At 30.4% G+C, this 15,242-nt stretch overlaps 1 protein-coding gene across 1 annotated transcript; it reads left to right on the top strand.

Moving 5' to 3' along the window:
• The first annotated feature begins 11,990 nt into the window (after positions 1-11,990).
• LOC133669194 (patellin-3-like) lies at positions 11,991-15,001 on the top strand. The gene is made up of 4 exons (XM_062089246.1): positions 11,991-13,581; positions 13,684-13,808; positions 14,066-14,201; positions 14,325-15,001. The coding sequence occupies exons 1-4, from the start codon at positions 12,211-12,213 to the stop codon at positions 14,577-14,579; spliced, it is 1,887 nt and encodes a 628-aa protein (XP_061945230.1). The 5' UTR covers positions 11,991-12,210; the 3' UTR covers positions 14,580-15,001.
• The last annotated feature ends 241 nt before the right edge of the window (positions 15,002-15,242 follow it).

Below are 15,242 nucleotides of genomic sequence, written 5' to 3'. Positions count from 1 at the left end.
CCCTGTTGAATGAGCGAGTTCAGAAAATTATTTCTTGGTTAATAGAAATAATGTCATATTAAATGGACGAGTTTACTTAATTTCTTGGTTAATGGGATAAATACTTGGCGTAATAGATAGATTGTAAAATTTACTCGACTTAAATTGAAGTTAAATATGTAGGTTGTTAGAAACACTATTAGTATTTTTAGAACTTTATTTTTATCTAGAAATCGTATTAAGAATTTATGAAATTCTTAAATTATTAAAGATAAGATAATTCATTTAATGATGCGAGAATTACTTTAATGTACATGAATAGTTAGTCCTTAATCAATTATTTATCGAAATGTGCAATTTTAATCATGATTAATGTGATCATGTTTTTAGGTACATAGTACCCTCGAACCAGAAAGTAGATGCATGGATATATAATTTTGTTAAGAAATTGATGTAGTTGGAAGAACTGTTATTTTGTTGATACACTATTATATTTAAGAATTGTAATGTTTAACTTAATTATTTGTGTGATGTAATTTATGATGTTGTTATTATTAAGTTGAATTACGGTTGGTTATATACATATTTTGAGCACAATTACCTTTGAGAGAAATCAATGTATGCTATGAATTAATTAGCTTTAAATAATTGTTCTATAGAAAAATAGAAATGAGATATTTGATATTATGGTTGAGTTTTAAAATTCAAAATAATGAGATAAAAATTGTGATTGATGTTTACAGGTTGAGAAATATTAAGTCGATAATTTGGTATCAAAAAAATACAAAGGAGATGGCCGAAATTTTAGTGTGTGTGTGTGTGTGTTTGTGTGTAAACAAATTGGTAACTATGAATATATGTTATCTAATTTGAGTTAATATAATTGGGATAGTTATAGTATAACTTATAATGCTCGCTCAAACAGGCTAGAGAACTTAATTTCCTTTTCTTTTAAACTTTTTATCTCCCATTTGGTGGATTTATTCTAGATGTGATCTCTTTTTGTTTTTCATTTTTCTTTGATTTATATATATATATATATATATATATATATATATATATATATATATTGTTACAGATTTTAGGAGGAAGTTGAAGGACCTATAATTTTTTTTACACTTATTTGTTATGCATATATACAAAAATAAATATAATGTAAAAATTAATGCAAAAATTAGATTGAGTATGTATGCTTGTTATTGTTAAAATGTTCTATTATGTTGGGACTATGAGGACGAATTAGGTTGAACTTTAAAAAAATTTCTCATTAAAGACACCAAGCTCATAAGAATTTTAGCCGATATGGGGGATATTTGTCAATCATGAGAAACAAACTCTCATTGTAGTTTTTCCTCGTAAAAAAATTATTTAAACATAAACCAAATATCAAATACCAAGTAAGTCATTGGATATCTAAAAAGTGTGATGGAATGTCTTTTCATTAATATAAAAATAACAGTTTTCAAAGCTTGTAAAATACAAACTTGTTCTGGGAATTATTGTACAACACAAAACTACTTTGCTCATTCTTTTCGCATTTTTAAACCTGGATATGTTGCGACTTTAATGATGTAATATTGAATCAAACCAAAGTAATGTGTTGCATGTGGACGACGTTGTAGTGATCATCCTTCCAGATCAAAGTTATCAGGATAGATATGGGTGGTGGAAAGAACAAGAAATTCTTGTCCTTTATTAGTAAAAAAAGAAAAAGGGAGTCGCCACCTAATATTATAGTCATTAGAAAACCTAATAGTCTCGAGAGTTTAGCTAAGGAGACTAGTTATGTAAGGGGAAGACGTATCACTCCTGGTGCACCTTACCTATGGTAAGCTGCTTTGTTGTTTGTTCTAAGTCGTGTTTCTATTTATTAGTCTATCTAATGTTTGAGAAAAGTTTTTCTCAATAATAAGATCCTTATCTTATCAAGTTAAAACCTAACCATTTTAAAGCCTAGACAAGTCTGTCTAAGGTTTAAGAAAGTTTATCCTCGGTAAAAAGATTTTTATCTTATCATATTAAAACTATACTATCCTAAAAGCTAATAAATAAAAAAGGGTTTTTATTTGAAATTTTGGTCAAATTCTAATGGATAATTGCAAATATTTTGTGATACCCATTAACTTATTTTTTTTTCAAAATATGATGAAAATACAATTTTTATTTTTTCATAAAAAATACGCATGAAAATTTTAGAATCTAGTTGTATGCACACCAGATAAAACATACTTTTTATATTGTTGAAATGAAGAAATTTTTTAGAAATTTTTAAAATTTTAGCAAAAAATAGGTATAGTAAATGTCGAACAATGATAAGCCTTTGTGAATTATCAAAAATGAATAGCAAAAGGCCGAACGTTAATAAGCCTTTGTGATTAGGGTGCATGTTTGTAAACGCAGCTAGTCGTTTGCTCCTAAAAATTTTGAATTTTTTTATATTTGTATATTGTTTTGATATGCTAATATTAAAAATAAATTTTAGACAATAAAAAAAAATTATCTAGATGTATTTAAAAAAATACTTTAAAATATAATCACTATCAAGATACCAAACACACTACCCTCACTGAAGTTAGCCTTAGGTCCTTGGCCATTAACAAACCAGTTAGTAAATTCAAAAGAATTAAGAAAAAAAGTTGATTTGTCATAATTTCCAGGGAATCCGTTAACGTAAACACAAGTCGTACATGTGGACAAGTTTGAACAGCCAACAACATAGACCCAACACCCTTGGGTTCAGCCACATGTTGAGTCTGAATGCATGCGAATCAAAAAAATATTAGACTCAATACTCTTGAGTTCAATCATATGCCGAGTTCGAGTGCATGTGGATCTATTATCCTTGGATTTGAAATCATTCAATGTCTATAAATAGAGTTAAGAATCTTCTTAAATCCTAAATTGGGTCATGTTTGCTTATAACTTTTACATAAAATATTTAGGCTAAGAATATTCATTGTCATACACACCTAGGTACAGAACAGTCTTTTAGGGACTTACCACATTCTCATCAACATTTAAGCTAATTGAGATAGCATATAAAAGTCTTCTACGGGTCTATCGTATTTTCATCAATATTAATGTTATATAAAGATTATTTTCACAACATTAATATTTTATGTAAGAGATATTTTCTTCTTCATTAATGCTCTTGCGAGGAAAAGACTCCACTCCTTGCAGCCAAAAAGGTAAGGTTCAGACAAAATAAATGTCCCCGAACCACCCAAATAAGAGGCAAATAATTTTTTTATTCTTCAAAATATTTATATTCTTATTTTCATAGTATTTATCATACACAAATATAAACAAATACTTTTGTTCTTGAATTTAAAGCTCATTTATATATTTATTGCAATTCCCTGTAAAAAGTAATTGATTTTATCATTAAATAATTCCTAAATCTTGTCAAAATAAACTGTTTTACATGTATTAGATCTTTTATGATCAACCATCAATTTTATGAGTTCTAGAAAAGAAAATATGAAAGTGAATATGTAATTATTTTTTATCCAAACTCTCAATACTCTTGTCCTGAGAATACCAGATTCTAGAACATCATCACAGGGGCATTGTTATCCAAAGTTCGAGTATTACTATATATAGTCATCATCATCCATAAGTTTTATTGCAATATGCTGGTACTTGTATTTTTAGCTCGAGATTATACACTCTCAAAGTCACACTCATGTTTCGAGTATACACGTCAACATGTCAAGTCACAACCAAATCAAGTGCATCCTTTTCATCCTATAAATCTTTAGCCATTTGAATTGCTTTCATTATTTTTTTTCTTCATGATTTCCAGGTGCATGCACTCTTTAATGGGCCATGTCCCTCTTTGAAAGCTCGAACCGCGTATGAAATGTTTCGTCGATTCTTGCTCGGCAAATCTCATGAACTCCGGAAACGAGAATTTCCCCAGGTGGGCAGAATTTGAACGTTATATATCAAAGGATCGGCACTTGCACCTTTTCTGTCTACAGTTTGGAGCAGAAAAAAGTTGCATTCAATCATAATCATATGTTCATATCGGTCAAAATAAAGTCTCTGATTGTGCCTGACCACCAAAATATTCACTGTGCATGCCATTATTGTTCAGAAATTAGAGCTTCATGGCAATGGAGGGAAATTGAAGCCAGCTAGGAGATTATGCCCAGAAAGCAGCCCTTTAGCAATTGGTCATTATTGGTGATTACTATCGATGTTGATCATAATTACCTTTTCATGTTTTTGAATTGTATGCGTGTGCGAAAATCTCTTTATATTCATACCTCATTATTATTATTATTATAGAATATACTAAATCGTTTAGCAATTCAAAATGATTTTTCTTCCAACTTGATACTCAAATTTCGTTTCTCTCTAATTGTATCCTTTTATATCCAAATTCATGACCAAATTATCAAGAATTGTTAAGGAGGGATAAAATTAAAAAAGAGAGAACCAAAGTGTAAAAAACAAGAGAAAAGGTGTGGCGGTTTAAAAAACAAAGCAAAAAGTTCACTTTGATCCTCTTACTTTTTACATTATAACTTTTTGGTCCCTTTGTTTTTTCAAAAATTCAATTGTGGTACAAAAAATTTTTATTATTATTTTTTTATCCTTTCATTATTTTTCTTCTGCTTTCATCCTTAAATGAATGTCAGTTTTTTATTGATTGTTTTTTATTTTAAAGATTTTTTAACAAAATTTTATTATGTTTTTTAATAGAATATAATTTAATCTTTACTTAGTCTATAAATAAGATTTAAGTATTTTTTTTTCTAATATTAGAAGACATTCTTTTTGTGCAGCCCTACTTATATGTATTTTTTTTAATTTAATTTTATTGTTTTCCTTTACGTGTTATTTTTTTATTATCATTTTTTTATGATTTATTTTTCAAGATTAAATAACTACATCAACATCTATCTCTCAATATTTTTATTTAGTCTTTGATTAAATATCATTTAGTTTTTATTTGGCTTAAACATAAAATTATAATATATTTTTTTGATATTTTGATTTGTATGATCAAATATTTTGATTTGTATTTATCTCTTTATTTCTCATATTTAGTCTCTAGTTATCACTAATAAAAAAATTTTATTTATTAACCTATATAATTCTCGATTTATAAAATTAAATATATTCATAAATTTTTTAATTTATAATCAACATTTATTTGTCAAAAAGAAAACATTAAAAAACCAACATATTTTTTTTAGTTAAAAACAATTATTCCACCTGCGACATTGGCATCAAACCAACACGGTTTTGGTTGTCTATCTCTATCTCGAACTCTATCTTTTGTTCTTTAAAAAAAAACAAAACGAAGTCAATAAATAGCTTTGAATTTCAAGTTTGAAGTTGAACGGTCTTTCATTAATTGAGGAGTGTTTGTTGTCACCTTCTGTTGCTTTTTAGATGGAACCTTATGTATCTGTTTGGAAACGAGATCCCAATCGTGTTTTATAAAAAATTATTTTTTTATTAAAAATTAATTTTTTTATATATTTTGAATAGTTTTGATGTGTTAATTTTTAAAAATAATTTTTTAAAAATAAAAAAAATTATTTTAATATATTTTAACAGCTCTGCATTGTCTTAATGCAAAACTACAAGAGACAGAAAAAAAATTGAAAAAGATTTGGATTTTAATTTCCATTGACGGATTAATCAGGGAGTGTTTCAACCAATTAACCTTCTGGTTATTATTTCTATATAATGTGTCTTTATCCTCTTCAGCAAAGGAAAAATCCCTAGAAGATTTTAAATATTTTAAAAAAACTTCGTTTATAATTTTGCTTAATATTCTATTCACCTTGAACCGGATTAAATTTGGATTGTACTGGGTGGTTTGATTTAAAATATTACTCAGTACGGGTTGATGGTAAAAAAGAAAATATTACACCTTATAGATATTTTTAAGAATGTGATAACAGTTGTTTTTCAATATGTTTTTCACTCGAAAATATATTAAATTATATTTTTTTATTTTAAAAAATTAATTTTTGATATTGAAAAATCAAAATAATTTAAAAATATTAAAATAAAATAAAAATAAAAAGAATGATTTCAAAAACAAAAAGGGGCTATAATGATTACAAAACGGCATCCTTCTCTTTTTCTTTGTATCACTTTTGATCAACGGCATCATGTTCCTTTTGGTTTGTTCACAGTGCTTCACAAACTACCTGTCATATCCTCGCGGAACAGGCACTAAAGCTTTTGTGTTGATTAATTTGCAAGCAACCTCTCGCTCTACTTTACAGTCCCACACGTAACCTCTCCTTTTGAATTTCCCATGAAAGAAACTTGCTGGAAAACAAATCGGATTCATTTCCATTTTAAAATTCAAAAAAGAGGAACGGACGGACGGCAAATAACCAGTCAACAGCTTCGGCTTGCTTTTAAGGAGCAAGAGAACTCAATGGCTCTTTGGTATTTGAGAGCCCCACTCTCAGATCTTCTTTTCCCCTGCCCCTGTTCATTCTGTTTATACTGGTGCCCTTTATGGTGGATTGCCATAGAAACTGAGTTTTTCATGGCTCTGTTCTGATCTGGTGAATAATATTAACCTTTGTCTTGCATGATCTGACTTGTTTCTGGAAAATCAGTCCTACATGGGAACAAGGAACACTTCAATTCTTAAGTCAGCATAAAATAAAGAATGGTATAACGAAGGAGAAGGAGAAAAAAATAATAAAAAAAAAAGTTATAGGGAGTGCACGTCTAGCTAGAAATTATATATTGTATGTTCGGATGACTTCTGTACTGATAGAACTAGTAAGGCATGCATCCTTGCTTGGCTATGGACTATAATAGCATGGCTGGCTTTGGCTTGCTATGCCTTCTTGCTTGGTGAATTAAGGTCCTTGGATTTTTTATGATGTTATTATTTTTTTTTATTAATATTGGTGTTTAAATCAGCTTGCATGTACCTTAATTAATTCTACACGAATCTTAAAGTTAATGATCATATAAGTCTCAGTGACCCTAAAATTTATGGGACTTGAACTGATAAATTTTAAGGAGCGAATCTAAAACGTAACCAATTGAGATATATTTCTTAAGATTAATTGATGTATTACTATATATTAGCTATATAATTGTTGGTTTTTATATCATATCATGTCATGATTGTTGTGTTATACGTGTCATTGATGATAATGTTCTTGATAGTTAATGTTATTTGTGTAAAAAGAACTATATATATACATCAAAAAGTTTACATATGATTTTTGGGCACTTGAAAAAGTCGTGAAAAAGTGATGGATAGGATTGGACAGACAATCTCAATACCAGATTTGTTGTTGGAATTCCAGCAATTTGGGCTTGCATGCGTTGAAAAAATATTAGAAAATTTGAGTATTATCAATTTGGGAAATTTAAAGCATTTTTTAGGGGAAAAAAAGAAAAACTTAAGACAATGTGGAAGGCCGGCATTTTAGTATTTCTCACACAAGAACCATAATGCGCAGGGGTACGGTACGGGGATCTTGAGAATTTTCCAAGCAGGAAAAAAAAATGGAAAAATGAGATTTTAATCACACGACAGGTCCATGGCTAGGGGCACGTGTCAATACAGGAAATATTGTGACGTTTTTTGGGTGGGGTTTTTTTGTTGAGATTAGAAAAAATCACGTTGTGAACATATATACTTTTTATTGTATATATAAACCAATTTTTACCCTCTTTAAAAAAACAAAAACAAAATTGCATCAAAAGTCTTTTGTAGATAAAATTTGACAGATTTTTTTTAAAAAAAGTTAGCTTTTAAAAAAAAATAAAAAAAATATGATTTGGTATAAAATCAAACCGGTAACAATTTCTTAAAAGTAATGTACAGAGCATGTACGATTAGGTTAGGGTTAATTTTGAGAAACTATTGTGGGTTTGATTGAAAAGAAAATTAAAATAATGGTTGATTTGCCTAAATTAAAAGACCAAAATGAAATAGATGGAAATGTCTCAAGGTTTTATTAATTTAATTAAGAACTTAATTGAAGATAAAAAAATAAAATTGAGAGTCAATTTAATTAAAAATAAAAAATTTAAGGACCAAGAATCAAAATAGAAGTGACGCTAAAATGTGGGGGTCTTATTAATTCAATTACAGGTATAATTGAAGAAAACATTGAGATTTGGGGTTAATTTGACCAAAAATGCGCAAATTAGAATCCAAAAACCATATTATGAAAGGCACCAATATTAAAGGATTAATTTGAATACAATCAAAGCTTAAATTAAAAGAAGTCTTAAAGAAAAAAATCAAAATTTTTAATAAGTAAATAAATTAGAAGTAAAAAGATTGAACTTGAAATAAAAAGAAAAAAAAACTTTAGCGAAACGGTATTAAACAACATCATTTTAGGTTTTGGTTACTGCGCGGTGACAAATAACTTTTTGTTAGAAAGAATGTTGTACGATTGACATTAATCTTCTATTAGACATGACTAATCTAGTACCTAAGACTCTAAAGTCGGTTTTTATTTTAAGATTTTTAATTTTATTTAATTAATAAGTGGAGATTTTATTATTTTTATTTTCTCTTTAAATTTCATAGAGTATTGTAATCATCAAGGTATGATATTTATCAGAGAAATTCTTAAACAATTAGATATAAACACATATTCATTCTAAAAACCATCAAATACTCTTGTAATGTGCAAATTTAATCAAATCAATTCTTTAATAAATTAGACTTGACTAATAAATTAGAACATAAAGTGAATGATTGAATTATAACTAGATTATATTAACTAGTAAATTAAAATATAAGCTTTTATTAAATCGAAAAGAAATTGTAAATAAATAGTTAAGTCCTGTAATTAATGTTTTATTTAAAATAAAGCATGAGATGTTAACATTATTGAAGAATTATTAGGCTTTATTTTATTAGTTAAGCTAACCTAAGAGTTAAATCCTACATTGACAGTTCCGTCACAATGTACTTTGTCTGTTGGTATTGGATTATTTATTTGAGTGGCTGTTTTGTGGATATAATAAATATGTATGTATGTATGTATGTATGTATGTATGTATGTATGTATCTTGTAAAGGCATTACGTGCGTACCGGTATGTTTTTCCTTTCCTATAATGCCCTTGAGGTTGTGCCGCCCGTTGCTGGCGACATCAAATTGTGTAATCATGAATTGACAACGAGATGATACTCTCTTTTTGTAATTAATTAAAAAGAATAAAAGATAACAATTTTTGTAATACATGATACGTGGACTTCGTATAGGCTAAAATTTACAGTAATAAACAGCATCTATAAATAACATATTTGGATTTTTATGGTTGTGGTTATGACCGTGATTGTGTATTTTTAAAAATTAATTTTTTATATTTTTAAATTAAATTTTTATATATTAAATCGTTTTAATATGTTAATATTAAAAATAAATTTTAAAAAATAAAATAAAATAAAATATTATTATAATATATTTTCATAAATGGAATAATTAGGCAATTGCTCAACCCTTTTAGTGTTTTGTTTAACTTACCTAGTGTTTTTGTTGATCATTTAGTGAAATGCAGGGACTCGATACCAAAACATTATTTCTACATTTTTATGTTGTTGTATTAGTTAAATAGTTATTTAAGAGTGTGGTAGAGTTTGTGTTTTATGATGTTTTTGCTTAAAATATATATTGAAATAATATATTTTTTTATTTTTTAAAATTTATTTTGATATTAACACATCAAAACGATCTAAAAATATAAAAAAATAATTTAAAACAAAAAAAACTCAAAACTTTTCAAAATTTTCCATTATATAAAAAAAAAACTTTATGGGCGATTGTTAAAAAAAAATTAAATACAAATTATGGAGTGAAACATTACTAAATCTTTTCAAGGATTAAAACGTAGCTAACGAAATTCTATACCCTTTTTATTTTTTATTTTTTCCAAAAGTAACTACTAAGAGTTATTATATGGGCTTGTTTTGAGGAGAAAAATAGTTACAGCTCATCTCAAATTTGACCGTGTAATAATTATTGGTAATTACTTACAGTAATTTTAAGTTTCTCCACTATTAAATATTAACGAGCTTTAAAATACTAAAAGATGAGAGAGTGGGAAGGAATTAAGTGTATTTTAGAATTTTAACATAAAAGAAATAACATATTTTATAAAAATATTAGAAAAATAGCGGGTTGAACATAGTTTGAATACAATTGCTGCTGAGAAGAACAATTGAAGACATACGCTATATGCTATTGAAAATAGCGGTTGTTTTAAAAATTATGTTTTTTGTTTTAGAGAATATTTAAAAGTATGGTAGCAATTATTTTTTAAAATGTTTTTTATTTTTAAAAATTTATTTTTGGACATGAAGACATCTAAATAATCTAAAAATACTAAAAAAAAATAATTTGAAATAAAGAAAAAAAATATAAAAAATCAAATTTTTTTTAAAAGTATTTTTGAAACGCAAAAACAAACATGCCTTTAATTAACATGAATGAAAAATCAACTTAAAATTTTATGAAGATCCAATGGTCGATAAATGAGATTCAATATTCAATGACCAAGAAAAAATGGGTCTCCAGGAATACACTGGAGCTCCATTTTCGACACACTCAGTACCGTTAGAAAGATTTTGATGAGATAATTTTAACCACACATTAAAAGATCACCAAACATGGTCATAATTTGTAAGGGGTTTTGTTCGGGGTTAATTACGATCTCATTTAGTGTTCTTTCAAGGTGTAGTTAGAATCGTCTCGTCGAGATCTTCCTAACGGCACCGAGTATATTGAAATAGAATCCTAGTGTGTCCCTCGTGACCCATTCTTTCTTTCTTTATTTTCTTCTCCCATTTATCTCTCTTGTCATATCACCTCATCTCCTTTCTCTTTCTTGACCATTAGATCTTGAATCCCATCTTTTGATCATTGAATTTTCATAAAATTTTGATTGATTTTTATATAGATTAATCAATTTACAAAATAAATATTTTTTGAAATATTCATTAAACAACCGCCATTTCAAATAGCAGAGATGTAGAAAAACACATCATGAGATGCAAGTGTATGAAAATAATATTTCAAAACATAATTGTGTTCAAACTATACTATTTTTTAAATAATTATTTAACATATGCTATTTTCATAAAGTTTTAGGCAAACTATGCTATTTTCAAAAAAGAATCCAGGAATCAAAGCAAAATCTTATCACTCGGAGAAAATCAAATGTGAAAAATGCATCCTCTGATTAAGCTGCAGCACAATAATAAATGGAGAAAGATGGAAATCCCCTTGATGGAGGGATGAAAGTTAAGAATATACGGTGTATTAATTAATTAATTAATTAATTAATTAATTGGAAGATTCAAATGACAGATGGTATTCGTGGCAATGAGTTGTAAAGTTGAATTGCTTTTTATGATTCTTTTATTGAAAAATCCTTCCACAATCTTTTTCCTTCCCTTTTATTGCTCTCATCTCTAATTTATTCTCTTCTTTAATAATTATTTCATATAGTGATACGATGGAGATATTTTCAAATAACTTGAATATTAATTATAATTTAGTCTCTTATCTAATTTTAAAAACATATTTAAATCATTTGATTATATTTATTGAATTCAATTAAAACCAGGTTTTATTTGAAACAACATTTTCTTTTTATTAAATTAAAATTATTTTAAAATATATATAAAAAATTGTTTTAATTAAAAAATTAGATAATTATTTGTGAATTAACTTGGTTAATTCATCGTCCGGGTTCTTGAATTATATTATATTACATATATTATAACTATGCATATTATATATATATAAAAAATAAATAACATATATATATATATATATATATAATATAATATATAATTAGTTTGTGATAAATGTCAAAATGTTAAGAAAGAGAAAAGAAAAGAAAAGGGACCAACCATATAGCGGTTAAAGAATAAAATAGAGAAGAGGGAAGGAAGAGGTGGGTGGCGGGTGGGTCCCACTAACAAAGTGGTATTGTAGCTGGCAAACCGGACTGACAGACTGGTTTCATTGTCTTTCTTCTCTCCTGTTCCTCTGGTCTGTCTGTACACAAACCCCAAAACCCTTCCCCTCTATTTTTGCTCCCTCCTTTTAAACCCCCTTACTCTTTCCATTACTCTCTATTCAATTCTCTCGCTCTCTCCTTCTCTCTCTAAAACACAAGTTTGCTTGCTTACGGCCTAAAGACACAGAGTTTGTTCTTTTTCTTTATTTACAAACCCCAAAAAATCACAACTTTTGGCCATGGCTGAGGAAACCCAGAAGGCAGCTGCACCAGAAGCACAACCATCGGCCACGACAACAGAGGAAGTTGTGGTGGCGGAGGAGAAGCCTGCTGTGATCGAGAAAGAAACACCAGCTCCTGTTCCTGAACCAGAGCCTGTGGCGCCAGAAAAGCCAGCGGTGGTTGAAGACGCTGTTGCCGTCGTTGAAGGTGTTGTTGAAGAGGAGAAACCAAAGGAGGAAACGACAGGGGAGGTGAAAATAACACAATCTGTTTCTTTTAAGGAAGAGACCAATGTTGTTGGTGAACTACCCGATGCTCAAAAAAAGGCTCTTGATGATTTGAAACAACTCATTCAAGAGGCTCTTAATAAGCACGAGTTCACCACCCCACCACCACCACCACCACCACCAGCCAAGGAGGAGGTGAAGCCAGCTGAGACTGAGAAGGTAGAAGTCAAGGAGGCGGAGAAAACTGAGGCTCCTTCTACTAGCGAAGAGCCCAAAACTGAAGAGGAGCCTAAAGCTACTGAGGCTGAGACTGAGGATTCCACTCCACCTCCACCACCACCGGCGGTGGAGGAGAAGGTTGAGGTGAAAGAGGAAAAAGTGGAAGAGAAGGTAGAAGTAAAAGAAGAAGAAAAGAAGGCCGAGCCATTTGCTGCGGCGGAGACGGTTGTCGTTTCTGCTACAGAGGTGGAGAAGGTAGCTGCTGTGGATGAGGATGGAGCCAAGACAGTTGAGGCAATTGAGGAGACAATAGTATCAGTCTCTGCCCCTGCAACGGAAGAGGCTGCCCCAGCTGCAGAACCCGAGGCAGCTCCTGCAGAGGGGGAGCCTAAAAAAGAAGAGGAAGCGACCCCAGATGTTCCTCCGCCACCCCCGGAGGAAGTTTTCATCTGGGGAATCCCCCTTCTTGGCGATGAGAGGAGTGATGTGATCCTCTTGAAGTTCTTGAGAGCTAGAGATTTTAAAGTGAAGGATGCGTTTACTATGATCAAGAACACTATCAAGTGGAGGAAGGAATTTGGAATTGATGCTCTTCTTGAAGAAGACCTTGGAACTGAATTGGAAAAAGTGGTCTTTACCCATGGAGTTGATAAAGAAGGTCACCCTGTGTGTTACAATGCTTATGGTGCTTTCCAGGATAAGGAGCTTTATCAGAATTGTTTTGCTGATGAAGAGAAGAGGGCGAAATTCCTGAAATGGAGGATTCAGTTCCTGGAGAAGAGTATCAGGAAGTTAGACTTTAGTCCCAGTGGTATTTGCACCATTGTTCAGGTCAGTGATCTCAAGAATTCCCCTGGACCTGCCAAGACCGGACTCAGGCAAGCCACCAACCAGGCGCTTAGTTTGCTACAAGATAATTATCCTGAATTTGTGGCAAAAAATGTAGGTGATCCATAATCTATTAATTCCTTTTGAATTAAATTACATGCTTTTTTTGAAAAAAAAAAAGTTATCTTAATTTGATGTGGGTTTTGGTATTTGTAGGTGTTCATAAATGTTCCATGGTGGTACCTAACATTCAGTAAGATGATCAGTCCTTTCCTGACACAAAGGACAAAGAGCAAGTTTGTATTTGCTGGTCCATCCAAATCTGCTGAAACCCTTTTCAAGTAAGTGCAATTCCTTAATCTGGCTTCCTTTATTTTTCCTTCAAGATATTTGATCATTATTTGCTTTCTAGGAATTCTGTATATTGCTTGATCATTAATAGTTCTGACAAGTCCCGTGATATCTCTACCTCTTTTTATGGTTAAAGACATCTCTTAGATTCATCTTCCTTCTTTTTCTCCGTGTTGATTTCTTCACGTTGATATAATCTCTCATATGCCTGGTCGTGTATTTATGTGTGTTTATTGATGATATACAGATACATAGCTCCTGAAGAAGTGCCAGTTCAGTATGGTGGATTGAGCAGCGATGGTGAATTCACAGTTGCTGACTCTGTCACAGATGTTACTATTAAGCCAACATCAAAGCACACTGTTGAATTCCCAGTTTCTGAGGTACATATCTAAATTTAATAAGCCGGTTTTGATTCTTAAACTAACGATAAGCAAGCATTTTTCTTTCTTTCTTTCATTTTTTTGGGTGAAGCATTGGTGACATCAAATTAATTGTAATTTCAGGCATGTATTCTTGCTTGGGAGCTTCGAGTTTTGGGTTGGGACGTTAGCTATGAAGCTGAATTCATGCCTAGCGCTGAGGATGGTTACACTGTTATCGTATCAAAGACTAGGAAGGTTACCTCAACCGACGAGCCTGTGATCTCAGACACATTCAAAATTGGTGAACCTGGCAAGGTTGTGCTTACCATTGATAACCAAACCTCCAAGAAGAAGAAGCTCCTCTATAGATCAAAGACCAAACCCATTTCTGAATGAGCTTCAAGGATCAGTGCCATCGTGGAGTTTTCAACTTCCAATCATTTAGAAGACATGGATGGCATGCAAGGAGTCCTTGATCTTAATGCATGAAAACCAGAGTGGAGTTTTGTTTTTGTTTAATTTTTTGTTCTTATAAAGTCTGGGGCATTTATTTATATATTTCATTATACATTAGTTTTTTGGGGTTGGGTTTTCTTGTTTGGTGTTGAATTGGAGATAAAAATTTACTGGTAACGACAGTCTGGGATATCATGGATTGACAGACAGATTTGAGGTTAAAGCATGGAGAACATGAAAATGTGTCTGCCAAGGTGGAAAGAATATCATCTGTTATCATTCTTGCTACTCTTACCTGTAAAATTTGTGTAAATGTGATGGTGTATAACTTCTTAATACATGTCTTTGATCAATTCATAGCATTTCTCGGGGATCCATTTCATTCAAACATGAACTTGGTTCTAAATCTTCCCATCCCGTGCTCTTCTTTTGGCTCCATATTTTGTGATGCATTGGAAGGCAAGTCCCAAGCTTTGATTCGGGGCATTGAAGTGGGGGCAAGCCCTAGGAGAAGAAATGTAAGCATCTTACCATTACAGAACAAATCGGTTGGTGCCAAGAAATTAGAATTAAAGAATCAAGCCGGAAGATTAGATAAGGCAA

Source organism: Populus nigra, chromosome 12 (assembly GCF_951802175.1).
Source record: "Populus nigra chromosome 12, ddPopNigr1.1, whole genome shotgun sequence".
In the NCBI taxonomy this organism is placed as follows: domain Eukaryota; kingdom Viridiplantae; phylum Streptophyta; class Magnoliopsida; order Malpighiales; family Salicaceae; genus Populus; species Populus nigra.
This window is presented reverse-complemented; position numbering and strand designations above follow the sequence as displayed.